The sequence below is a fragment of the Girardinichthys multiradiatus genome, chromosome 1, assembly GCF_021462225.1.
Source record: "Girardinichthys multiradiatus isolate DD_20200921_A chromosome 1, DD_fGirMul_XY1, whole genome shotgun sequence".
Lineage (NCBI taxonomy): Eukaryota > Metazoa > Chordata > Actinopteri > Cyprinodontiformes > Goodeidae > Girardinichthys > Girardinichthys multiradiatus.
The window spans coordinates 34,909,948-34,937,837 of record NC_061794.1 but is presented as its reverse complement, the minus strand read 5'-3'; the positions used below and the strand labels follow the sequence as shown (position 1 = coordinate 34,937,837).

The 27,890-nt window shown below is 39.2% G+C and overlaps 1 protein-coding gene across 1 annotated transcript; it reads right to left on the bottom strand.

The window, feature by feature from the left end:
- Nucleotides 1-890: 890 nt before the first annotated feature.
- Nucleotides 891-26,955, bottom strand: rbm38 (RNA binding motif protein 38). Its single transcript, XM_047378700.1, has 4 exons — nucleotides 26,203-26,955; nucleotides 24,000-24,123; nucleotides 21,367-21,421; nucleotides 891-3,393 (listed from the first exon to the last, which is right to left on the bottom strand). Exons 1-4 carry the CDS (start codon nucleotides 26,422-26,424, stop codon nucleotides 3,042-3,044), a joined length of 753 nt encoding a protein of 250 aa, XP_047234656.1. The 5' UTR covers nucleotides 26,425-26,955; the 3' UTR covers nucleotides 891-3,041.
- Between the last annotated feature and the right edge of the window lie 935 nt (nucleotides 26,956-27,890).

The following is a 27,890-nucleotide window of genomic DNA, read 5'->3' as shown; positions in this document are numbered from 1 at the left end:
ACAATTTTAGTGGAATTTGTTAAAATTAGGACAAATGAAAATAGGTTTTTTTGCTGTACAAAAGGGAGGTCGCCTCCCCAGTTATCACATCTGAGATTGAAAAGTTCCCTAAAAATTTGTTTTAAGTTTAGCCCAGAATAAGGAAAAATAGGCTAAACAAGCCAATGTGTGAAATACTAAAATAAATATTCAAATTGTCATATCCCATTCTGAGTTCTGGTAAGATAGATCAAACAGGTAAATGGAGAACATACATGCTCTCACATTATGCCTAAAAGTCAGAGCTAAAGCTAATTTTGTGTCACATTACATGAATAGTTCTGGGTTGAAACCATGTACAGCAACAAGAGAAAACGCAACCAAAGGAGTGACGACATGCAAAAAAAGCTACAATCTAACCAAACAAAACAAAACAGTAAATAATGACTCAGTTTAAAAAAAAAAACAGAAACTAGGAACAACAAACCAGATCGCAGTTAGTCCAAAACAAAATCAAAAGCTTAAAAAGGAAAACTGACCTATAAAAGAGTAAAGTGTCATAACCTAGAGTAGTAGCCTAGTAACTGGTACTCTACTTCCAGTTGTGGCGCATTGATTCCTTAACCTCATGCCAAACCACAGCTTTCCATTTTTTCCATGACATGTTCCAACTATTTATCAACCTGCTCACAAGCTTATAAGTAATTAAACTGATGACAAATGGAATACTGAGAAATGTAAATATTATATTCACCAGTTTTTTTATGCTCATTAGTATCCTACACACATGTATTCAGACTCCATTGGCTGTGAAACTTCAGAAACTTATGACTCTCTAGATTCCTGCAACTAATTTTTATAAATAGCACTTATAGTTACCTGAGAAGTAAGGAGAAAGTGAATGCCACCCATTTAAAACATTCATTTTTATTTTGCATATTTGATTAAAATCTGACATATGGCTTGGTTCAGACCACTAACATTGGTGTCAATGCTCCAACACCAGAAGATGCTAATGCACCTGTCTATATAATGCAGCAAGAGTACTGGACAATAGTACAAGTGACCGTCTAAGGACTCTGAAGTATACTGCACCATGTTCCACTCACACAAAATGGCTACAAACATTTAAACACATTTACAGCACCCTCCACATGTATTAGCACTCTGGACAAAGCTTTGTAAAAAAAATTTTAATAAAATTCATTCTTTTTGCAGCATCATAACCTCTAACTGAAAATTTCTGAAACCTTTAGTTTATTCATTCAATAAAAACAAAAATTTCAGGTAATTATTTACTAAATTGGTGCCAGACCTATTGACAACCGGATGATAGTAGCTGGTTCTTCATCCTTTTGCCAAATTAACAACACTGAGTTTTCTCCTGTATTAGCTGCACAATCTCTAGGCCAATGGTCCCGAACTCCAGACCCCAGGAACCAATGTCCTGCATTATTTAGACTTGAGCACATCTGGATCAAATAATCTAGGCTGTTAACAGATATCTGTACAACTTCACTGCATGCTGAAAAGGAATATCTGCCATTTGATTCAGATGTATTGGACTAAAACTTACAGGACAGTCCTTGAAGGCTGGAGTTTGAGACCTCTGCTCTAGATCACCCAGTGGCCTGCATCCCACCGAATACACTCTTCTCTTCAGCTCATCCCACAGGGTTTCTATAGGATTGGGGTCGTAAGACTGAGATGGTCATGATAAGAGGTTGAATTTGAGGCTGGTTTAAACCTTTCTGTTCATAAAGTCCTACGTTTCAGTTTTTTGGGGTAATCCAACAGATTTTCATTTAAAACGTCCTGATATTTAAAAGATTTCATGATGTCATGTGCTCTAACAAAGTTCACAGGGCTTTTAGAAAAGAAATATACCCTCATTATCACAGATCCTTCATCATGCTGAACAGTGAGTTTGAGGTGCTTTTCCACATATGCCTCATTGGTTTTTGCTTATTATAATTCTTGCAGCCGAATAATGAAGTAACAAGATGAACACACAGGGACGCAGGAAGCAATAGATTATTAATTATAATTATATTACAGTTAAATTTAGAGCTCCCAATACGTCTGACACTATCATTCTTTCTTACTGTGTGTTTTGTTTTACAAATTAATTTTCTTGAACTGTCAGTGTCAGATTTTTATACTGAAATAAAAGATGGGCTAATTTTAAGATCTTTTACACAAATTCACCAGGGCTTCTAATAGTTGTGGAGGGCACAAAACTGAAAATGAAAGAAAAATCTCCCCAAAGACACATTTAGGTAAAAAAAAGGCTAAAAAGCAGCTAAAATATTTAATGTCATTAATATTATATTTAAATCCTGACAGAATTGTGCTCTGAAAAATGCTCTAGGAATAAAAAAAAGAAAAAACATAATACCCCTAAAATACCAGTGTTGCCTACCTTATTCTTTCCCAAACCCCAGTAATAATAATTGCATATTCAGTAAAGATTCTTATGTTATAACTTCCTAGCAGTAGATGACAGGAATACGGGGTCACAATAAACTTATTTCTTCATTTTTGGAAGAAGAGAGTAATAAAAATGATGAGCTGGGTACAGAGAGAAATCTTCATGGCCGCAGACAGAAAGGTAACATTGAAGCAGAGGTAACTGGCCCCGTGTTTCAGAGGGAACCTGGCTTTTAGATTGGCTGAAGTCCAGTATTCAGTTCAGGACCTTTGGCGAAAATGCAGCTGCAGCAACATGACAGAAAGACATATTTCTGCATGCCTTTACATTATGTCCCCTCCTGCAGTCTAACTGCCTGCAAGAAGCATCTAAAAGATGACCGATCACAACTGACTCCTGCCAACACATTCACAGTGTATGCTGACGACAACGCAGGATGATCATTATAATTATCTGTGACACCAAGGATATATAAAAAACAGGAATGAGAGATCTCTCAAAAAGCCCTTTTTATAACTCCGCACTCCCCCCTCCCCCCTCCCGGTCCAGTCTCGTCCTGATAATGTCTCCGATCACCACTCCCCCTGTTTTGATTCATTCCGTCTGCATTTTCAGCCTTGCTCAGGTCTGATCACTGCATTCGGTCGGGCTGGTGGAGAGGGTAATTGAGGAAGGCCGGCTGTGTGGATGACACAGCTGTGAGTGTGGCTAGAGGTGGATGGATCGCAGCTGGAGGGGTCGGAGGAGCCGTGAGAGCGGGCGTCGGTGTACCGGGGGAGAAACTGTAGCTGAGGTAGCCTGTGGAGGGCGATGGGGAGGGGACGTAAGGGTACTGCTCCAGTCCCGATGGGGCATAGGGGCTGTAGGCGGAGCTGTACTCCAGGTAAGGGGAGGTGAGACCTGTCGCTGAGGGGCTCAGGTGAGACTGCAGCAGGAGGCTGGGTTGGAGGAACGCCTGGGGGTAGACGTACTGCTGGGTGAACCTGCAGGGACAGAGGAATAAAGGTTAGAGCTGGAGAATAAACAAGGCAGGCTGTGATGAGGATTACCATCTGTTCCAGAATAGTTATTGACACCAGTTAAACGGTTCTTCTAGAAAACCTCAGGGTGAGTTTGTTAGAGAAAACTGGTCATCATTTCACTGTTTTGGTTTTATGTAGCTGATGTTTGTCAGAGCAGCAACCAGAAACTCAAAGTGATTCATGTTATTTTATATTCAATTTTATTTATACTCTAAACAAGAAAGACCTAAGTCCCAAACAAGACACCAAACAACATTTATATATGTAATGATTAATCATTTGACGAGGTTATGACAATGGAAAAAAGTCACAGCTCCAAACCATAGTTCTCATTTTTTTAAAAACTTACAATAATACTATTCCAACATTTGAAACTTAATTCCTATTTCCGCTACATTTGTGAAGGATTTCTTTAAAGTTACTAAATTCAGGTAACACACAAAATCATAACTGTTTATATATATACAATATATGACAAAAATTACAATCTTCTCCTGAACTTTAGGTTATAACTGGATTTTATTTTAAAACTGATTTAAAAACTAAGATGTTTTTTTTTTTTCTTGTTGTGCTTTGGCATTTTATAGACAAGCTTAAGTTTCCAGTCATTCTTGCTGAAGAATTTTTCTCTTGTACTCTCTGCTTTTCTTGTTCCTTCCATAGAAAGTACTAATGGCTCATCGCTTCTTTGTTTTCTTCTCTGTCTCTCTTATGAATAAAGCCATGAATGGATATGTATTGCTAATAACTTTGTGTATTGTTTCTATTCATCCTTCTTCTAGAAAGTACCCCTTTACCATATAGTACTCATGACCCAGTCCTTCTTTGTTTAGCTATGTGTCTTTCTTGAACAGAGCCATTGACAGTAATATTGCTGGCAAGTTTGTGTTCTTTGTTTTATTTTTGTCTCATAGAAAGTACTACTTGCTCAGTGCTTCTGTGTCTACCTGTCCTGGATAGAGCAACTGATGGCGCTACTGCTTCCATATAACAATATCTACTCTCTGTTTATCTTTTCCATTGAAAGTACCCCAGTACCTCTCCATTTCCACTGTGATACATTCCTTTCCACTTGAAAACACAGCTGATCACAGCAGCCTGTGTTCTACTGAAGGATTCTTACTGCTCTCTATTGTTGCCATAGGCTCACTCAGGTTGCAGTCAATCATTCAATGCAATCATCTTGGCTTCGTCATATAGATTACGTTTTACCAACTGGCGTTGAATGACAAACTTAATCTGACTGTACTGAAACATAACTAGGATTGAATTTGGCTGTATGTAATTGAATCTGACTGCCTATATGATTGGACTGTAGCAAAATTAATTAACTTGATTTGATTAGCGTTTGGAAACAATTGGGTTCCATATATTTGAAAATGTTGGCACACACTAGGAATTGCATATAGAAAACATTTTAGCTCATTGTCATTTTATCTAAAATAATGAACTCGTTAAAGGCGTTTTCCTCCCTCCTTAATTGCAGTTTTCATCATTTGGTCTAAAATAGATATTCTCCCCTGAGCTTAAATTTAATTAGCACATTGATTGAAAAACTATAAAACAAACCCTACTCCAATTCGAATTAAACATTTATATATGAAAGGTCCCGCTTTTATAAACTCATACCTTTATAAACTGGATGTATTCTTGTATCAGAAGGTAGCTTTTGAACCCTGTGCACTCAGAAACACAAAGTGTTGCTGCAGTTGGTCTCTATGAGAACATCAAGACTCAACAATGAGAGAAAAAGCTCTCTACTGTCCTCCTGTATTCACTCATGCCCTTGCCTGAGGCTGCCCACTTAACCTAAACCGCTTCAGTTACATCTGGCAAATACAACAGCGATCATGTCAGAGGAATTAGGTTACACTGCGGTGTTAAAATGCTAACAGCAGAACAAGGCTGTTTTTAACTCTTGCATTTCCCTGATCGCGCCTGTGGTCATTCCTATAAACGCGACTATAAGTTTGTCATTGAATGCGAGCAGGCAAAAGGAGAAGTGAGGGGCGGCCTGCAGGTGCTTACCCATAAACACAGTCAGAGAAGCGACCGAGTGTGCTTTCACAACAAACACTGTGTCCGCCTGTTTTCACTCACTCTGCAGTATACACAACACACAGACAGACACCAGTCTTCGAGTGTTCCAGATTTGAGATGAAAATAAACTTCTCTGTGTACCAAAGTATTTTAGAGTCACATTTGAGATCATCTTTGTGACAGCTAATCCTTGGCCCAATTTGGGTCATGCAATCAATGAGGCAATGTTGTATAAAGAGTGAGATAAAAATCCTCCACAACGATGTGAGAGGCTGATAAAGTCACACAGCTTTTCCTATTTGGCTTCATCTTTCTATGGTGTGTTTTCCGTTCATTTGAGATTAGATTTAAAAGATTTTAAACCAGATCCTTTTTATTAGGTTCTGATACATGAATGTGCCTGTGGTAAGGGTGCTCACACTTTTAAAAAATCCAATTCAAAGACTTTTCAAACATTTTCAAAATTAATTTTAAAATTAATGGTAAAATAGTGTGTTAGCTGGACATTCCTATGCTGTTTATACTGCAGTAAAATTGCTTGAACTTCAGGCATCTGGAAACTGGACCTGAATGAACCAGGCTTGCTTGGGTTCTAAATCATCTTCCTAATATCCTGCTTGATTTATGTTGCTTTTACATTATGTGTTCCTTAAAAATACATCTACAGGTGCACATCCAGTTCATTCAGTTCAAAATGAACCCGAATACCGAGAATAAAGAATAGTCAGAAGCTTACAAAGCCCTAGCAATCTTAAACCCCTGAATTTGAAGAAAGCAATTATAATTCTCAAAATTCTCTCTTTAATTATTTCTGTCTTTTAGCAAAAAGAAATAAAGTTAGTATTCCTAACAGACCTAAAACAGGAAATGTTATGTCTCATTTAATGTTACACAGTGACCGTTTCTTTTTATACTGAGTGTGTAAACACTTGGTTTTAACTGCATAAGAATTGTGCTTATATCCATCACCAATTTGAAAATTATAATTAAGAAAAATGCTGTTTCAATCGCTATTTCTTTCCTCTACTTTATTTCTGTAAAACGTTCAGCTAGCCAGCTGGAGGAAAGTGAGGAACAGCAGAGAGTGTAGAAAGAATACAAAACTGTCTGCTTATTCAGCTTGATGCTTCTTGGTGCACCGCTCAAAATCACTAAGTATCAGCGTTGCCATGTTAACCTTAAGCTGGCAGCTGTAGAAAGGCACTTTAAAGCATAAATCCCATCAGGGGTTTTCAGTCCTGGTTCTCTGGATACTCTGTCCTGCATGTTTTAGTTGTTGTCCAACTTGAGGACGCCTGATGTCAATTATTGAATTCTCTCTTCAGCGTGACTTTAAGTTCAGCAGAAGCCCATTAATCAGGCAGCAATTTGAATCAGGAGGACCTAGACTGAGAAACACTGTGGTACTCTGAATGTGTAGCGGGTAATGGGTCTGGGTAGTGATGGAACAGAAAAGTCTGATCCACTTTCAAGCACTTGACCTAAAATTCATGCACTCCTAAAACCAGGGAAAACACCACATTCAAATTCAGTCATTTTATCATTTAAGGTTTTCAAGTATCCATAAGAACTGTGTCTGATGTTTATTTATCTAGGTTTATCTTGCTTATTACTATTTTTACCCAAGTGCCATTGCCACACTGAAAAAAACTAATATTTTCTTATTTTTCCAGTTTTATTTATTTTTTCCTTATCTATTTATTTTCTACTTATTTAACATTGTTTTTAATGAGACAATTCCATTACATAATTGCACATTGCCACCTAAAAAATTCTTGTATCTTAAGTACTTCCAACAATCCTGGTTGGAGAGATTTAGTCTATATAAGCTAGTTGAAGAGTTTCTGACCACATCACAACGTGAGAAACAGAAACAGAAACTTGCGCTCAAACCTTTTAAGAATAACCAGTTATTATCTTACATCTTTTCTGGCAAAATATATAGTTTCTAGCAGGCAAGATTAGTGATGTAGTGTTTTCGCCTCTTATTTTTACAGTTACACATGTCAGAAGAAACATGTTGGTCAAATTAAAAGATTACTTTATATCTAAATCTGCAAGAGTTATGAATAGCTTTAGACTTAACTGTATGTGTTATAGTCATTAGAATAAAATATTACATTTATCCACACTGGAATCCGCAGATATGACTTAAAACAGAAAACGTAAATCGGTATTGGCCAGTTAAAGCCTTATCAGTGCATCTCTATTACACATGGGTTTCATGATAGTATATCAATTAATTACTTAAATACTCTTTAATTACACTTCTTTGTAAATAACCCTTAATAATGATCAGTCACAGGTAAAAAGATTCAACTTGAATTTAAAAAAGTACATCTTTGCAATTACATTCAACATGTTTAGTGACTGTAAGCATCTGATGGAGAAAATTGTATTTCAGAGCTCTGGCTAAGGAGCATGGCCGAGATACAAACTGCAAACTAATGGCATCCAACAACATATAAAGTCAAAACAAAGCCTTCCTTGTCCTCTCTGAATCCTGTCTCCCGGAGCAGAAGTGCAGTGTCATTGCCACGGCTGCCTGCCCGCCTGTGCATCGGCCTGACTGATCCGATGTGACAGCGTTATCGTAGGGAGGGAGCTGCGCCTCGCCTTGCTCCTACCCGGGCCTGACATCACTGCAGACTGTCAAACACACATTCATATACATATAAACACACACACACAGGAGATGTGGAGTGACAGCCAAGCCTACACTACATTACAGGGCACGCACTCAATCCCACACTTGGACTCATCACATTCAGGGAGAGTGAACAGGAAAGTAGGAGACGTAATACACACGTCTCAGGTTGTGTGTGTATGTGTTGAATGAGTGGGGGTTCAAGCATAGCAGGACTAATTGGCACAGCTGCATGGGTGTATGCTCACTAACAGACCCATGAGAGCAGAATAACCTCTGCTGACTTCCATCTCCCTCCTCTGTGTAGACTTTAATCCCTCACAGACATCTTCCACTACAAAGCACTTCCCCACACTGTCCCGCTCCAACCAGGCATAGGATGAAAGAGACAGAAAACAATCACTACAGAGAATAAAAGGAGAAAACATCCGCTTCTTCCTTTTTTTTTCTATGAAGGTCAGGGTCATGACTATTTCTCTGAGAAGCGAACGAAACAGAGGGGAATGATCAGCCACAGTATCCCTCAAGCCTTGAGCCAGCCGCACTTTTAACAGTTCACATGAGGGATGTGAAGAGGGTGAGTCAGTCAAAGAGACGCACACACATGACCCTTCGTCCTCTCTCCCATAAACATGCAAAGGCTTGAGGGAGTGTGGGCCAGCATCGGAGCCGGACACTCGGTTCTACTGCCGGCAAGCAAGGCAGGCACTTCATTCTGACTCATTCAAACAGAGCTGGGTGATGCAAAGAAAACAGAAAACAACTGACAGGTTTACTGAATAATATCACAGCTCAGCCATGATGATTTCAGTGTGCCTAAGACTACACTCTGAAGGGTACATTACACAGTTGGTGTAATGTAAGAGTGAGTAATAACCCCCGTCCCCTCAAATTGTTATCAATGTTGTTCTGTAAACCCAGATCTTACGAGTTGCTTAAAGTGATTCTTAAAAAACATTGATAGTAGAAATGCACCAATGAGGCTTTTATTGGTCAATACAGTTTATTTTTCAAGGGCTAAGATTGACAGGTGACCAAAATCAGAGGTTTTTCCAATCAGTGTACCCATCATACTTAACTGCTACCGTTTCAATCTGAGAACTGGCTGCACTTACTTGCTGTTATTTAGAGACACCTTAAAGTAGACAAATTTCCATTTCAGTGGGGTTAGAAGCAGTCCAAAGATTTAAGTAGTGAAAACTAATCAGTATTCTGTGACATGTTGAGACAGGTCTGCATTTTATTTAGGCTGTGAGAAAGAAGGACAGAGCAGCACTTTCAGCAGATAACAGGAAGGCTGAATGGAGTAAAGCAAAGTTTCTCTGATCGTTTTGAGATTTCAACTTTCATTTGTTATGGAACATCCTGAATTATTTGAATGCTGGTCACCTCTTGGAAATCTTAGAGTTTAGGTAAAGATCTATACAACTCAATCAGTTTATTTATTTAGGGCCAATTCACAACAAATATCTTAAGGGACTTTACAAAAAAAAAAAAAACACCCAAGTTTTTATTCATTTTTTTTGTCATTTTATCTAATTGCTGCAAATGTTTATCTATGAGTGATCTAAGCATAATAATGTTAAACTGGGGAGAGCGGATACAGCGAGTACTGGGTTTGGTGGATGACAGCATTTCAAACAGATCCGCTGCTCCAGTTAAAACTATCCGAACTGAGTGTGCTTACCTTTTTATTTATAGTCATTCAATGCCTGGTTCACACTTCAACACAGTGTCCTATAATGCACAGTTTCTGTAGTGGTCATTTATAATAGGTGAAAACCCTGAAGCAGCAATGATTTCTAGATCCATCTCCTCAGATAGCGTTCCCCTCTCAGATTCAAGTACATCAGTTATTCTAGTAATGATATAAGCAACTCAATATTTGGATGGAATCGGAAAAATGTCTCATAGACCTTTACTTAATATAAATCTGCCTTCAAGCTCTTGATTTATTCAGCTGCTCCATCCAAAGGACCGGTGTTTATACTGATGTCAGACAGAAACTATTGACTGGTCCATCACACAACTTCATGGGCCTAAAACTAAAAAGCCTTGTTCAAGTGGAGGGGAGTTGTGAGCTTTGGTTTCAATGGATAAACGCACTGCAAAAAGAAAAATAATTAGAAATTCAAACAACAAACATAGCAATAAAAAACTACTTTTAATCTGTTTTGCATGAGTGTTTCAGTCTTAAACACACTGCAGCTTTACTGTAAACTCCCTTCTTCCGCTTGCTTTTCTCTTCCCCAATCCCCATCGCAGGATCTATACAAAATTGTTAATTTAACCTGAAATACTCAACATAAACGTGCCTCATATCTTCAAAAAATATTTTCACAAACTTCCATAGCTCTGACGGGAGAACAAGAAAAAAAAAAAAAAAAGAGACATGGCTGCTGAATGTAGCACTTTGACACCCTTCACAGGAACAAAAGCTCAAAGCTGAATGAACAGGAGCACTTTGAAAAGCTTTCGGCTGTGTTTTGACTGTCAGATGCTTTTCTAGAATTTGTATTTTTTCATCCAACAGAAGGGCCTTCTCTAATTAGGTCCCCCAGCTGAGGGGAAAAAACAATCCACCTGAGGGTTCACCATCTATCACAAAGCCCTGAACAGGGAGAAAATAATAACTTTAGAGGAAGAGAAATAGGTGAAAGGAAAGGAGAGAATATTCGAGGTGGGAGTGTATAAAATGTGACGAAATATAAGGGGGTTTTGGTATAAACACATAATATGAGCTCCAGCATTCCGTCCAGCACCAGTTATGAAGCTTCACTGCACTGAACACCAGACAGCCACAGTTGTGCTTTAAGTCTGTCACCACTACCCAGTCCCCCCCCCACCCCAACACACACACACACACACCCTACCCCTCATCACCCCCCACCACATCATCTTATACAAGTCTCACCACATCATCCATCTCCTTCCTCTTTTAGTTTCTCTCAAGAAACAGACAAATCCAAAACCTGTTGAAAATAACTACTTTGTTTCTGCTAAGGAAATGGGTTAACCTTGACTTCTGCAGACAGACAACTATACAACCGCAGGCGCCGGATGCACCCATCCCCCATGCCCATCCCTTAAACTGGAACCACCCAGATTCAGTTCTATCTTAGAGGCACATTTGGCATCAAGATGTCCTCTGTCTTCTTAAAACTTTAAGCAAATACACCGAGGCAGCAAACAGAGTTGTGCCTTGTTTACCTTTGATATTTGCTGTTTATACTCAGAGTGTTTGTCAGAGGAGACTGATGGAAGAAAACCCATCGTTGTAAAGGGGTGAGAGCAACCTAATGCCTGCCAAGATGCACCAATCAATCAGCAACAGACGTATGATCATTGGCTATTTGCATGGTTATTATTGTTAACGAAAACCAACAAAATAACGAAAACTAGAAGTAAAAAAACATTATTTGTTAACTGAAATAAAAGTAAAAATGAGACTTGGCAAAAAAAGGAAATGAGTGTTCACAAAACTAACTAAAATTAACTGAATTTATAGAGATAATGTGCTTAGTTTTTGCTTGTGTGCTTCATGCATTATGAAGTCTAGTTTCCGGTTGTTGTTGTTTTTGTTCTCGCTGTGCCGCATTACGCCAGCGGATGGCGGGTACGTCAGTCAAGTCATCTGTGCGGTCTGTCCACACCTAGCATCATGTCAGCAAAACTTGCCGGGGGTAGAAAGCGCGAGTAAGTGTGTTGGTCACGCTGCTATTAAGTAGTAGAAGAAGAGCTAAGCACGCTGCCTTGGACTGGGTTGACCCTGGCCATAATGAAGTGTGGTTCGCAGTAGGAAACATTACTAGGGTTGTCAACATTCACTTTGCCAAGTAAATAAAAATGGCTTGGATGTGTTTTGTTTTACTAAAGGTGAGGACCCAGTGTCAGGTGAGCTACAGTGTCAACAAGGATTCGTCCGAAGTAAGATGTTTTAGAATTGATTGGTGACCTTTAGTTTATTTTTTCTGAATTAGTTATCAGTTGTTTTGCTAATTTATCATAGTTATTTGTGAACTCAGGCTGAGGGGTGTTTTCCACTCAATTTGGACATTTGAAAGTTACTGAAAGGAGTCAGTAACAGGGAGAGTGAATGAGGCTAGAACTGCATGAACAGAGAATGATGAGGAGGGAGAGAAACAGCTGGTTAAATGTGCATTTCTATTGAATAAGCCTGTAGCTCCAAGTAAAAAGTTGTTGTTTTTTTTTTTTGCTAAATATGGCAATTTTGGTATTTCATCAACTGAGGAAAATAGCTAAATGATGAAGAAAAATTATATTTATAGGATTATATTAGGATTATCCTAGTTTCCTAGTATCTAAAAATAACCAACTTCTAAAATGGTATCTGAAACAAAAATCTTATTTTATTTATTAAATTGTATTTTTTCAGTATGTTATACTTTCTAATGTTTTGGAGAGGATTTTGAGTATAATATGCCTCTGTTTTAGAATAGTGAACATCTGATAGAAGGGAAGAGAACAGCAAAATAGAAAGACTGAAAAAAGTGTGAAAGGACAGAGCAAAATTGGAAAAGTTGAAGAGAGAGAAGGAAAATAGACTGATAGAAAGAAAAGTAAAGCTAAGAAAAGGGAAAGAGCAGAGGAGTGAAAAAGGATGAAATAAAAGAAGACAGACATTGCTACTGCTATTTATTTGTTTTATTACTCTTAGGAAATGCTAACAACAGTGTGGATAGACTTTCCTGCTATTACACTTACTTTTTTTGGGTTAATTATGAATATATATTTTAAAATAAACAAAACGGTAACTGTACCAATGTTTACATTATATCTTGATAACATTTAAGTCTTTTAATCTCTGAGCTGGAAATGAACTAGCAAACAAATGCTTAAAACTAATTAAAATTTAAATAGAATTAAAACCTTTATGGCAAAAATGTAAACACACAAAATATATGCCCATAACAGCCTATAAAATAGTTGAAAATGTTGAATACAGTAAAAATGTCCAATATCACTACTTTTTTTAAAATAGAAATGCAGCCATTACAGAAGTCATGGGTTTGTACTGTAATGGTAGTGAGATTAAAAACTATGGTTTCAGTGGTAATGAACTGGACGTTTCTGGACAAAAAGGTGTTCAGAGGTACATAAAATCCCTACAGCTAATCAGCACGTCATTTGTATAAATAATAAACTTTTATGTGTTTTTGGTGAAATAAATAATTTAATAATTTAACTATGTAAAGGGTCAACATCCTAAAAATTATTGAATCTTTGGTAGTTTTGAGTAGGTTTTGTTTTTAAGTTGGTAATGTTTTAGTAATTTATGGAATAATAGAAAACAAAATCTAATGTATAATCATTAAAAAGCTGTTTTTTGCACATATTAAACATTTTGAAGATGTTTAGAGTATGCAAAAAATGCATTACTAGAGTTTAAAAGCACGAATGAATAAAAGATTTTGGCTGTTAAATCACCAAAGTACTTCTGGTTTGCATAAAGGTTAAATGTATCAAAAAGAAAAAATACACTCACTGGCCACTTTACTAGGTACACCTGTCCAACTGCTCATTAACGCAAATTTCTAATCACCCAATCACATGGCAGCAACTCAATGCATTTAGGCATGTAGACATGTCAAGACGATCTGCTGCAGGTCAAACCGAGCATCAGAATGGGTAAGAAAGGTGATTTAAGTGACTTTGGACGTGGCATGGTTGTTGGTGCCAGACGGGCTGGTCGGAGTATTTCAGAAACTGCTGATCTACTGGGATTTTCACGCACTATCATCTCTAGGGTTTACAGAGAATGGTCCGTAAAGCGAAAATATCCAGTGAGCGGCAGTTCTGTGGGCGCAAATGCCTTGTTGATGCCAGAGGTCAGAGGAGAGTGGCTAGACTGGTTCGAGCTGATAGAAAGGCAACAGTAACTCAAATAACTACTCGTTACAACTAAGGCATGCAGAAGAGCATCTCTGAACGCACATCATGTCGAACCTTGAGGCGGATGGGCTACAGCAGCAGAAGACCACATCGGGTGCCATTCCTGTCAGCTAAGAACAGGAAACTGAGGCTACAATAAACACAGGCTCACCAAAATTGGACAATAGAAGATTGAAAAAACATTGCCTGGTCTGATGAGTCTCAATTTCTGCTGCGACAGTCGGATGGAAGGGTCAGAATTTGGCGTCAACAACATGAAAGCATGGATCCATCCTGCCTTGTATCAATGGTTCAGGATGGTGGTGGTGGTAATGGTGTGGGGGATATTTTCTTGGCACACTTTGGGCCCCTTTGTACCAATTGAGCATCGTGTCAACGCCACAGCCTACCTGAGTATTGTTGCTGACCATGTCCATCCCTTTATGACCACAGTGTACTCATCTTTTGATGGTTACTTCCAGCAGGATAACGCGCCATGTCATAAAGCATGAATCATCTCAGACTGGTTTCTTGAACATGACAATGAGTTCACTGTACTCAAATGGCCTCCACAGTCACCAGATCTCAATCCAATAGAGCACCTTTGGGATGTGGTGGAACGGGAGATTTGCATCATGGATGTGCAGCTGACAAATCTGCAGCATCTGTGTGATGCTATCATGTCAATATGGACCAAACTCTCTGAGGAATGTTTCCAGTACCTTGTTGCCACAAAGGATTAAGGCAGTTCTGAAGGCAAAGGGGGGTCCAATGCGGTACTGGCAAGGTGTACCTAAAAAAGTGGCCGATGAGTGTATACCTGCAGCGTATTTTTCTGTTGTTTTATAATCATTAGGAAAAAAATTGAAATCAGTAAAAATTTCAGCTATTAGTTTAGACCTCAACAATTGGATAAGAAGATATTGATATCGAACAGTAGAAGCCTCATCGGTGCATTTAAAAAAAAACTTAAATAGAGTAAATGTTTTGGCGTTGGAGTTTTCAACCCAATAACGTAGACCTTTAGCTGGGTGAAAAACTATTTAGCAGTTTTGTGTTCTCAGCACAGCCTAGTTGGACCTTCAGCTCTGTTTTTTATGTTTGCCTCACAGAAAAGCCCTCCATGTTGCCAAGAAAAGCTGCAAAGTGACTGCAGTCATACTGATCATGTCAAAAACGCACACGGCCTCAGAGCAAAAACTTCTGAGCAGAGACAGATGTGCCCTTTGCGCAAACACAACCAAAAATATTTATTTATTATTTCACAGGTTTTAGGATGATTTTGTAAAGTTTTTAAACATAAATTGAAAGTCTAAGCTGAAGTCTGCCTAATTAATTCTCAAAACACCAGAATTACCTCAAGTCTCTTTCTATCAGTTCAGATACAAAAGTCTCAGTGACCTCCTACATTCATAACAATGAACATATTAAGTGACAGTATTTTATCATTAAATTAATAAATTATTGGTGATTTTTCTGAAAGCACAAAACCTTGTGCAGCTGTGCAGCACCAAGACCCCTTGAAGTTACCAGTGTCGCAAGTTCTGGTCTCACTTCTTCTTTCACAACAGATTTCCCCGTAAATAAACTGGGGTAAACCACAAACCGATTGTTCACTGTATGTGTCAGACGTTTGTGTTTTAAAATGAAAGAAAACAATATTACTAAAACGGTAAAGGGGTATTTACTAACTTTTACAACGCTGATCAACTTTTCAGGGAGCTGAGAAAGAAAACTAGTAGGCCAGAGTTAGATATCCTGTTTAGCTACGTCAACATAATCCAGTCACCTCCAATCAAATCAAATTAAACAATGAGAACAAAAACTATGGAAGCAGTAATTTAACCAATTAAACAAAGCAATAATTTTTTTTTAAAGAAATGAAATTTTTTTTTCTTTTGACATCTTTGCAGTGTTTTGTTGCTCCTGAGCCACCTCTCACCCTTACAGGAGCAGATTATGATAATGTCACTTTTATGATTGAAAGCTGAGAGAAGTAGTTGGTTAAAATCTAATATATTTTATATGATCCTAAATCTGATTTGATTTGATCTGATTTGGTGATAGATTACTGGCAATTTCCAAGCAGTAGCATCTGTATTAGTATCATTTTTTTAAATATCTTTTATATCTTATCAGTTATATTCCACTGATTGTGTTTCATACTTTGGTTTGGTTCAGAAAACAAACTTTCGCTTAATATGATTATAAAAATATTTCTTAATGTAAGCATTTCAGAATAAAGCTAAATAAAATATTAAGAGTTTGCACTACTAAATAAATGATAAATATAGAATAAAAAATCATGTCTGAGGTTCCTGTTTTATAACCTTAGGATAGTTTTAGTTTACAACTTTTCTTTTTCAGCTGTGTTCAGGTTTGCAGCTCTCATAGCTAGATTAATTTCTAGGTCTGAAATCGAGAGATATGTAAAAAGTGTGAAAAAAACCCCACCTCTGTTGGCTATTGTGTTTTGTTACTGCAAAACACAATAGCTGCCCAAGACAAAAGTTGTTTTAGTAAAGTCTCTAGCTTCAACCTAAGTTAACAAGATCAAAATGTAAATGCCAATTTTACCATTAAGGAGGAGAAAGTCAAGGGAACTTTTGTCTGAGTGCATCAGACTGGAGACTTAACAAACCAGCACACCACAGATGGATTAAAAGCTTTCTGTAGTGAGCCCATTCTGCCTATACAGGTCCCTCTCAAAATATTAGCATATTGTGATAAAGTTCATTATTTTCCATAATGTAATGATGAAAATTTAACATTCATATATTTTAGATTCATTGCACACTAACTGAAATATTTCAGGTCTTTTATTGTCTTAATACGGATGATTTTGGCATACAGCTCATGAAAACCCAAAATTCCTATCTCACAAAATTAGCATATTTCATTCGACCAATAATAGAAAAGTGTTTTTAATACAAAAAACGTCAACCTTCAAATAATCATGTACAGTTATGCACTCAATACTTGGTTGGGAATCCTTTGGCAGAAATGACTGCTTCAATGCGGCGTGGCATGGAGGCAATCAGCCTGTGGCACTGCTGAGGTCTTATGGAGGCCCAGGATGCTTCGATAGCGGCCTTTAGCTCATCCTGAGGCCTTTAAAACTCCCAGCCTGGTTCATCACTCAAAACCCCAATCATGGGTAAGACTGCCGACCTGACTGCTGTCCAGAAGGCCACTATTGACACCCTCATGCAAGAGGGTAAGACACAGAAAGACATTTCTGAACGAATAGGCTGTTCCCAGAGTGCTGTATCAAGGCACCTCAGTGGGAAGTCTATGGGAAGGAAAAAGTGTGGCATAAAACGCTGCACAACGAGAAGAGGTGACCGGACCCTGAGGAAGATTGTGGAGAAGGGCCGATTCCAGACCTTAGGGGACCTGTGGAAGCAGTGGACTGAGTCTGGAGTAGAAACATCCAGAGCCACCGTGCACAGGCGTGTGCAGGAAATGGGCTACAGGTGCCGCATTCCCCAGGTCAAGCCACTTTTGAACCAGAAACAGCGGCAGAAGCGCCTGACCTGGGCTACAGAGAAGCAGCACTGGACTGTTGCTCAGTGGTCCAAAGTACTTTTTTCGGATGAAAGCAAATTCTACATGTCATTCGGAAATCAAGGTGCCAGAGTCTGGAGGAAGACTGGGGAGAAGGAAATGCCAAAATGCCAGAAGTCCAGTGTCAAGTACCCACAGTCAGTGATGGTCTGGGGTGCCGTGTCAGCTGCTGGTGTTGGTCCACTGTGTTTTATCAAGGGCAGGGTCAATGCAGCTAGCTATCAGGAGATTTTGGAGCACTTCATGCTTCCATCTGCTGAAAAGCTTTATGGAGATGAAGATTTCATTTTTCAGCGCGACCTGGCACCTGCTCATAGTGCCAAAACCACTGGTAAATGGTTTACTGACCATGGTATCACTGTGCTCAATTGGCCTGCCAACTCTCCTGACCTGAACCCCATAGAGAATCTGTGGGATATTGTGAAGAGAACGTTGAGAGACTCAAGACCCAACACTCTGGATGAGCTAAAGGCCGCTATCGAAGCATCCTGGGCCTCCATAAGACCTCAGCAGTGCCACAGGCTGATTGCCTCCATGCCACGCCGCATTGAAGCAGTCATTTCTGCCAAAGGATTCCCAACCAAGTATTGAGTGCATAACTGTACATGATTATTTGAAGGTTGACGTTTTTTGTATTAAAAACACTTTTCTATTATTGGTCGAATGAAATATGCTAATTTTGTGAGATAGGAATTTTGGGTTTTCATGAGGTGTATGCCAAAATCATCCGTATTAAGACAATAAAAGACCTGAAATATTTCAGTTAGTGTGCAATGAATCTAAAATATATGAATGTTAAATTTTCATCATTACATTATGGAAAATAATGAACTTTATCACAATATGCTAATATTTTGAGAAGGACCTGTAATTCACCACATGGTGGAATGACCCCTTGTGACAAAAACTGTGACTTTAAACATTTGCATTCTGGCAGATTTCAGATAAGATGTTACAGTTTCTGTTCCAATTCTGGCCAGCAATGTTACTCTGAAGCGTCAGCTACCTCATTTCTCAAGACAACTCTGTCACCAGCAAGGTCTATATTATGTTTTACCTGTAAAGGTTTCACTGCATTACAGTAATATGATGACACTTTAAACGTAAGAGCTAGATACCATGCCACAAATAGTTTCTCTTTTTAACTTATTTGATTTAATGAAATATAGCCTTTTAACAAACAAGTTTCCACATTCTGTGGACATCCCGTAGAGACATTAGTGATGTGTTGTTGATGAGCAAGCTGCCTCAAAGACTGGACACTTTGTAGTGAATGAAAAGAGATAGTTCCCATAGCGGAGAGGCTAATTTTCAGCTGCTCCTCCTTAGCTCGGCTGAGAATCCATGCAAGTAGGAGTGGGGCTTTATTTTGATGGCACGTGTAACCAATCACATGCAACGATCGACTATGCAATTCAATTCAACCCAGCTTTATTTATAAATCACTTCAAATTAAAACACAGGACCAAGGTACTGTTTAGAATACAAAACAAAACAAAAAAGCAAACTCAAGTATTTAATCTATTTAGACACCCTGCAAAAAAAGAATCCTCACGTTTGAATTTGAGGTGTTTTCATGTCTCGTGTGTGTTTTCATCACGGGTGTGTCTGTTAGTTTTAGTGTCTCAGGTGATACTTATCGTCTCCTTTGTTTCCATCTGTGAGGTGTCAAAGCATGAGTCTTCCTGGAAGCAGAGATTAAAGGACCAAAACCCCCACTGTGCTTCAAATGCCTGCTCTCATTCTGGAAGATTTTCTATCAAACCTCATCTCATCACTCATTCATAGACCCATGTGGGTCAGCTTAAATTCCCTCATCCCTCATTCACAAATTGAGGGCTGCAATATTAATAGCACTCGCAACAGTTTTGGTTTTTAATGGACTTTTTTTGTAGCTACAGGCTCTGAGCATGTAGGCCTGCAGAAAGCCAGAAAGGGAAGAGATTTTCCAAATCATTGAAAACTAGAAGATTCGGGTGTTAAAGTAAAGACTAATAATGTCAAAGATAAACTCATTAACACCATCTTGGAAGTATGCTCGAGTGTCCTATGAACACGCTACATTAAAAGCAGAGAACATCCTGATCTAAGATCACTTCAGCAAACAACTGCAGTGCCCTGAATTTGCTTCATCAAACAACAATCTAAGGGATTTGTACAATGGCTTCAATCAGGAGAAGAGTACAACAATTTCAAAAGCATTATTTATATATCATGACACAATAAAGAAAATGATCAGTATTTGGAGAAAGTGTAGAATGACCACAACTTAAAAAAAAATGGAAATTTCTCTAAAATTATTAAAAAGGCAAGATGGAAATTGGTCAGGAAGGTTGCCATTAGGCTGACAGTAACACTGAAGGAGCTGCAGGAATTTCAAACAAGGACTGGTTGATTTCTACTTGTGACAGCAATCTCCTACATTCTCTATATGCTACACTAAGGTAGGGTAGCACGGTTGCCTTTTTCAGTAGAAATTAAACATCTGGCCTTATTGGAAAAGGTTTTCTGGTCTGATGAAACCAAAGGTTTTTGTTTTGGGCTACAGTGTTTGGCATGAAAACAACACTGTCATCATGCAACATTAACAAGAGAACGCCATGCCAACTTATGTTGTAAATCTACCTTTAGCCTACTGTACAGTCACTTATTTTATATCTTTTTATTATTTATATTTTTCATTTGTGTGAAGCTGGATGCTTCCATTTGTGTCACTTTGTTGCTCGTTTACCTGAATTTCCCACTGACGGACAATAAAATTTATTTCTATTCTATTTTACCCACAAATGCACTCTATATTTCAAATTATCCTCTGTCTTCTAGTACCATCAATGGTCTAGCAAGGGTTGTTTTAGGTGAAATATCTGTACATTAATTACATGATTGCCACACCCCCTGAGACACTGAAAGGGCAGGAAATGATTTGATTTTCAGAGGCAGAATAAAATGCAGTCTGGTCCTTGTCTCATTCTTCTCAGCAGCAAGCAGGGAGCGTCAGCGCCTCATTGACTGTGCATCCACAAATGCATTGGAAAACTTGTCCAAAGCGCAATTGACACATACGTTTAGTTTTTTTATTATCTGGTGCCTATGCACCCCATTTCTAATGTTACCCTGGGCAACTGCCCATTTGGGGCAAAAACCACCCCAGGCATAACTAATGACACTGGCATGAGAAGTTAGTATGTAAGGATGTCAAATTAAAGCCATAATAAACATTAGCATGTTAGCATTAAGCATATGTAATGTTTTCTTATTATTGCTAACAGCATCATGCTACTTCTTGTGAATCTGTAGCCTAATTTAATCAGATATATATAAAGGTCAAATTTCACTGTGTCTAAACATCTTTTTGTAGCTTCTGTTGCCTCATAAGAGATGTTTTAATATGAATAACAGTGAGCATCAAGTAAAGAGGAGTGTTTGTACGATGGGAAAAAGAGGAGGGAGTTTAACTAAATCTTCTCAGCTTCAGTGAAGCTCAGCTAATGCATGTGTAAAATACAGAATTGAGCTTCTCACGCATTTAATGGACCAGAAAGAGAAGCAGACAGACGAGGATGCATCCAGTTCCTGAGTATATTTATAGATAGCGGCTTCTATAGGCGTTTTAGATTTATACAAACATCTTTTATTTTGAGAGTTTATTTTCTGTAACACTGCAAGGCCACGGGAAACAAACACAGGGCACAGCGGGACGCAGCAATCCAAATATCACGAATCAGGGAGGAGGCAGGTGAGAGAGACAGAGAAGTAGAAACAGTGTTATTGATTGTTCTGTGTCTTACCCGTATTGCCTCTGAGCCCACGTAGGAAGGACTTGGTGAACTCCAGCTGGAAGAGCTGCACAGGAAGACAAAGAGAAACACAGAGTAGATATATTATAGCTACTGCCAGCACAGACGTCCACAGGCAGAGCTGCTTTTCTCCTCCTGAGTGTTTCTGTTTGTTTTTCTCAGATATTAGCAAGCTTATAATAGTATTACATACTGTTACTCCCTCAACATTTACTGTCACACAAACAAAGTTGCACAATGTTCTCTGACAAACATCTGTGACCTTGTTGCCTCTAGACTTCATCAGGAATCAATTGAGAATGAGTAAGAAAAGAGAAGTTGTCCTCCTCCTCTCTGCCCCTCCTCTACAACTTGTTTTCTTCATTCCTATAGTTGTTCATTGCTCTGTTAATCCTTTTCTTTGCAATGCTAGTATGACTTCACCATTTCTTCTCTCTTTTGTTCAAACATATATTTACGTGGACGTTTTCGTTCTATGGGAGGACAAAGACGAGACAGACATGCTGTTATTTCTTTCCCTTAACGGTCCCATCCCCTCTTTCTCTGGGCATTGTCTTCCTCTCTGAAACACAATAACAAAAATACCAAGCGCTGCCATCTCCCTTCAGCTGCATGCTCGGGGAGTTGTGTTGCAGTGCTGGACCCCAGAATAAAGGCAACGCAGTCAGTAGTTGTTGGTGCCACTGTCTGTCAGTCACACCTACACTTGACTGTTTTCCAGCCAATTTTTAAAAGAAGCAGTGAAGAAAAGAGGTTTTCAAGGTCAGACCTCAGAGGGGAAGCATGCTATATGTGTGGTGGTGGTTACCTCTGAAAAGAATGGCGTCGGGAAAAGCACACAAAGACCAAATGTAGGGTGGGGATGAGCTGAGATTTTTGGCTGGGTGATGAACATACCTGTGGTTTACCATGTTTTATCCACCTAACCTAAAATATATACCGATTCAAACTTGTTTCCTATAATTTGCAAAGCTACATATTTATTAAGGAAAATATAAAACCCAATCACCATAAGTGGCAAAACAATATATTTGGTGGAAAAATATCACCATGCGTCAATTTGGCTACCAGCCAAATGCTAAAAACATGGTGGTGAAAGGATCATGGTGTGGGGATGCTTTTCTTCAATAGAGACAAAGAAGCTGTCCAGATCTGACAGGAAGGTGAAGTAAGCTAAACATTGGACAATACAGCAAGAAACAAATAGTCAGAGGCCACAAAGGATTTGATACAAGGGTAGAGCTTCACATTCAAGCAGCACAACAACCCTAAACCTACAGCCAGAGCTACAATAGGAGGGTTTAGATCAAAGCATAGTGTGGTATTAGATCAGCTTATTCAAACTGTAGACATGAATCCCATTGAGAATCTGTACCACGATTTGAAAATCGATCATCGCCGACCTTCTCCATCCAATCTGACTGAGCTGGAGCTATTTTGAAAAGAAGATTTTACCTATCATTTCATTCTGATTAGCAAAGCTGGTAGAAAGTTGGAGTTGTGATTAGAGCTAGACGTCTACAAAGCACTGATGCATTGGGGCTGTATACAAAGACACAGAATTTAATTTTACAACATTCAAAACTACCATTTTTTTCTTCCCCTTCACAGTTATGCCTTACTTTATGTTGGTCTTTCTGTCTTGTGACTGAAACATACTGAAAATGTGCAAGAGGTATAAATACTTTTGCAAGGCAGTTTACTTTATACTTGTAACAACCATACTTTGCAAGTCACAAAGTCAAACTCAACCAGTTTTTATTTGTCTATTCTGTTGTGCGTATGTACAGGACATACAGATGAGTTAAACTATTATCACTATGGTACAGAAGCAAAAATAAAACATAAAGGTTTGATATTCAAGTACAAAGAAGCTAACAAATACACCAAAGAGTAACAGCAAAAAATGCACAGTAAGTGATTTTAAGTTGTATTTAATTCATAAAAGGTGCAGAAGTAACATTATTTCTCAGCAGAATAAAAAGAGCAGAAGCAGAACGTCTTTTCTATATTCACAGGATGATAGGGCAGCACAAATAAATTATAAAACAATAGTTTGTATTTATGTGTGTAGAATTTTAAGGAAAATAATATTTTTTTGTTCCCATCATCTTAAAATGAACCCTATATATATTTTAATAGTGCAGGAGAGCGTAGGAGATATTTTCTGTGGATCACACTCTGCATTCTTGTAAAGAGATGTCTGGACATTAGAGGTTCTTGTTTAAGTCCACAACTGGACTCAGGACTCCTGGTTCTATTCACCTTTTTTGGCAAATTATACCCCTTCTTGCAACCATCTACTGCTATTTTTCACCCAACCTTTGTCAATAAACTGTTTGGTATGTTCATATACATGGCATATCAGTTTATGTCTTAAGTTACTTAACTATTTGGAGAAATTATGAAAATGAATACTAAAATCTATCTATCCTATCCTTTCATGCCTCTGATGCCAACACAGCTACAACTTATCACTGTCTGCTAAATATTTCTCATTTGGGCGGTCATCAGGGGTTGAAGCTTAAGAAGGAAACCAAATTACCAAATATTTACCAACTGCTCTTGACTATTTGATATGTGCATCAGGAGATGCAATAAGGCGTTTTCAGCTGTAATCTTACTTGTCTGTGAGCTGCGAGGCTTTGCACCGAGGTATGCCAGGTTCACGTTGGCCTTTCTGCCGTCAATGATGGGGTTCGGGTCTTTGCATGCCCGCTCTGCTGCTGCCCTGTCCACCATGGTCACCTGTAGACAATGTTGCGAATCAATATCACTTTGGAAAACTCTTAAAGCTACACACTGAAGACAAAGCCTCCATGGTCTGTGACCTTAGTTGCAATACAGCCTCTAGGAAATATATTCATATGCCTTGTTTTTCACATTTAATCACAGTACAGCCACAAACTTCAATGAATTTCTTTTGGATGTTATGAAATAGACCAACACAAGGTAGTGCACATGTGTTAAGCGAGATGAGAAGAAAGCTGGTTGTCAACATTTGTTGCTAATAGAAAGCTAAAAAATGTAGCGTGCCTTTGTATTGGACCTCCTTTACTCTGATTTCCTTAAAAAAGATCTAGTGCAACATCTAATCCAAATTAAGCATAAAAACAGCTGTTCTGTGAAGGTCAAGGGCCTTGCTAGGATCAGTGATTCTTTAACGTTTCAGCTTTTGACCCACAAAGTAATTGTGGAAGAGACGTTTGACCCCTATTAAAAATGACCCAATGTAAAATGTTATGTGGAAACCCAACACTTGAACACACTATCCCCATGGTGAAACATGGTGGTGGCAGCAACATGCTCTGGGGATGCCTTACTTCAGCAAGAACTGGGAAGCTGGTCAGAGTTGAAAGGAAGATGGCTGTCACAAATCAGGGAGGGAAATCCTGGAAAAAGCTTATTGGATGATGCTAGACTTGAGATTCGGGTAGAGGTTCATCTTCCAGTAGGACAACAACCCTAAACATACTGCCAAAGCTCCAATGGAATGGTTTAGATCAAAGCATAACTAGTTTTCAAATGTCCTATTCAAAGTCCAGACCTAAATCTAACTGAGTACCTTTAGTAAGACTTCCAACAGATTTTCACAGACACTGTCTATCCAATATGACTAAGCTTGAGCAATTTTGCAAAGAAGAATGCGTAAACATTTCTCTAAATGTTCGAAGGTAGTTGGGACATTAACCAAAAGACTTAGAGCTGTAATTGCAGCAAAGGTGGTTCTACAAAGTATTACCTCAGGTGGCTGAATATAAATGCATGCCACATCTTTACGATTTTTATTTGTAAAAATATTTGAAAATCCTGTATCCTCACTTCACAAAGCAGTTTGTTGGTAAATCCCAGTGTAATACATTGAAGTTGTGGTTGCAACAAAGTGAAAATGTTTTGCAAGCACTGGACTCCCTTTATCTCTCCTGAAAATCATCCAGTGTTTCTTTTTTTTTAATATAAAAGCAAGACAGGACACCCATTCTACCACTTAAGAGGAGAAATCTGCATTTTAATGCTACACCTTGGGTCTAGCGTGGGCAGATCTGTGGGAGGCAGGAGGATTAGATACTGGAATCTACCTTGAGGGAGCGAGCTGAGGAGGGAACAGATGGAAGAGCCGGTGAAGGTCAACAAACACCCACAGAGCAGCTTCAGATAATATACAAAGTAAATTGCAGCTGCATATGACTCTACCACCAATAATTAGGGCAGTGAAACCTAAAACATACATACTTTTGTTTTGCAGACTTTGGGTGCTTATGCAGACAGAGTGCTGGCACTCTTTAGGAATGAAATGAGCAGCTTAACAACATAGATGAAGTCCAATGCGCACAACTCCTTTTCTCTATGAAAAACTCACAAACACGCAAACCCATCCTAACAGAGAGATGGGGGTGGGGAGGCCTGCTAGAGAGGAAGTCAGAATAAAACTACAGCAGCCTTATCTTGCACAGCCAACTGACATGTCACACCTCTGAGACTGAAGACCCCCTCCTCCCCTCAGCAGACAGAGACATCTGCCCACAGCTGCTGCTGCTGCTTATTACAAAACAGAGTGTAACCGACTGCGTGTATTTGCTGCTGCACAGCTCATTTGTAGTTTGGGAATACAGAGATAATTAATGACACACTTTCAAGAAATAACCTGCTCCTCATGCCTCCAGCATGTGACTGGCAGCATCTAACACGCTGCATACGGCTGTTGCTTAAACAAAGTGGCAGTGTGTGGAGCCTCGGAGGCCCTGACAGAAGCTGAGATACTATTTAAGAAAACAGTTATTAGGAATAAAGCCTGCTGAAGTCAGCAAAGTGGAGATCTCAACTCACAAAGCCGTATCCTCTGGATTTCCCCGTCTGCTTGTCAGTGATCACCACCGCCTCGTCGATGTCCCCGAAAGTCTCGAAGTATTTCCGAAGTGAAGCGTCGCTGGTATGGTAGGGCAGCCCGCCGACGAAGATCTTGGTGTAAGTTGTGTCCTTCTCCATGGTTGGGGGCATTATTTCTAACGGAACCCCGAGCAGCTGACCCAGAAACAGCGGCGAAGTCATAAAGCCGGAAAAAAACAAAGACTAAACAGCGCGACGAAAGGAGAGAAAAATAACTTTACGTGCGGCGGTCGCAGGAAGCTCCTATATTAATAATAAGGATAAGAAAGCATCCATGCTTCAGCCTCAATCGGAGCTGTTCGGATAGTCGACGCAGTGGACAGGTGTCTCCATACCTCCCGACCTGGAGAAAACAAAACATGCAAAGTCTTCAAGCTCCGGCGGCGCTTTCCTTCTCTGTGCGTCTGGTCCAATAGACAGGCGGTGCGTCTGTTCCCATCGGAGCATCCCGCCCTCAGCTCCACCCTGTCCCTGCTGTGCGAGCACAAAGGAAACCCCCACCACACTGAGACTATAACACGGAACTGTTGAACGCTTTGGTAGAGAGAGTGATAAATAAATCTGTTCACTCTGAGGTAGAAGTCCAGATAAACCAAACAACTCCGCCCGAATTAAAATATATGAATATTTAGCACATGTCTATTACTGATGTGTTGTGACAACACTTCTTTAGCGATAAATCTCATCTTAAATGGTGCTGCTTTTGGAAAGAAAATGTATTTGTGGGTTGAGCCCATGAAAAACTTGAAAATCCTCTCTGCCAATTCAAAACAGATCATTCTGCTCTTGACTCTTTTTTGCATTTCTTGGACTGGAAGATTGAAGTTTGATGTAACAAGACCTATTGACAATTTACAATATATTCATATAACAAACAGGGGCCTCAGCAATGTATGGTAGAAGCATCCACAGCCATAGCAGCCTGGCTCCACCTTCTCATACTGCTCAGCAACTTGGTCACACATTGCTGTGGGATGACATCCATGGGTCAACAGACAATGTGGATTTGAAGTCACTTTGGTCAAGAACAGTATGCCCAAGCTGGGTTAAGATCAGCACTGCAGGCAGGCCATTTCATCATCTCCACTTCCAAATTCAGTATAACGCTCTGTAGGGATGAGCAATGACATCTCGGAGGTTAGAGTTCAGTCCTTGCGAATGCAGATATGGGATTGCCACTGGTTGTTGCATCATCTATTTGCTATACCTGTTTATTGTGGGTTGGCTAAAGTCTCTTTCCAGCTGTCAGTGGGTGAGACACAGGACACACCATGGACAGGCTGCCATTCTATCACAGGGCAACACAGCCAGGCAGACACATATTTATACCTAAGGCCAACAGTGCTAACAATAATTGCACCATGCAGCCCTGGTTCCACAGCCCCATCTCAATATCTCTCAGCATTGAGATGGCCTTCAGTCTTGCTTCTCTAGTGAGGGAGATGCTGCTCCACACCAGTACCTCCATCACAAGCTGTTCACTTTGGCAGAGAAGATTTCGCAAGTTTTTCATTATCGCAACCCACATAATCAACTCTGCTGCTCCTACAAAGGCGTTTTCCTTACAAATGTGGCAGAAATTAAAGGGAAATAAACTGGATGATCAACAGTATAGGACTTATTGCCAA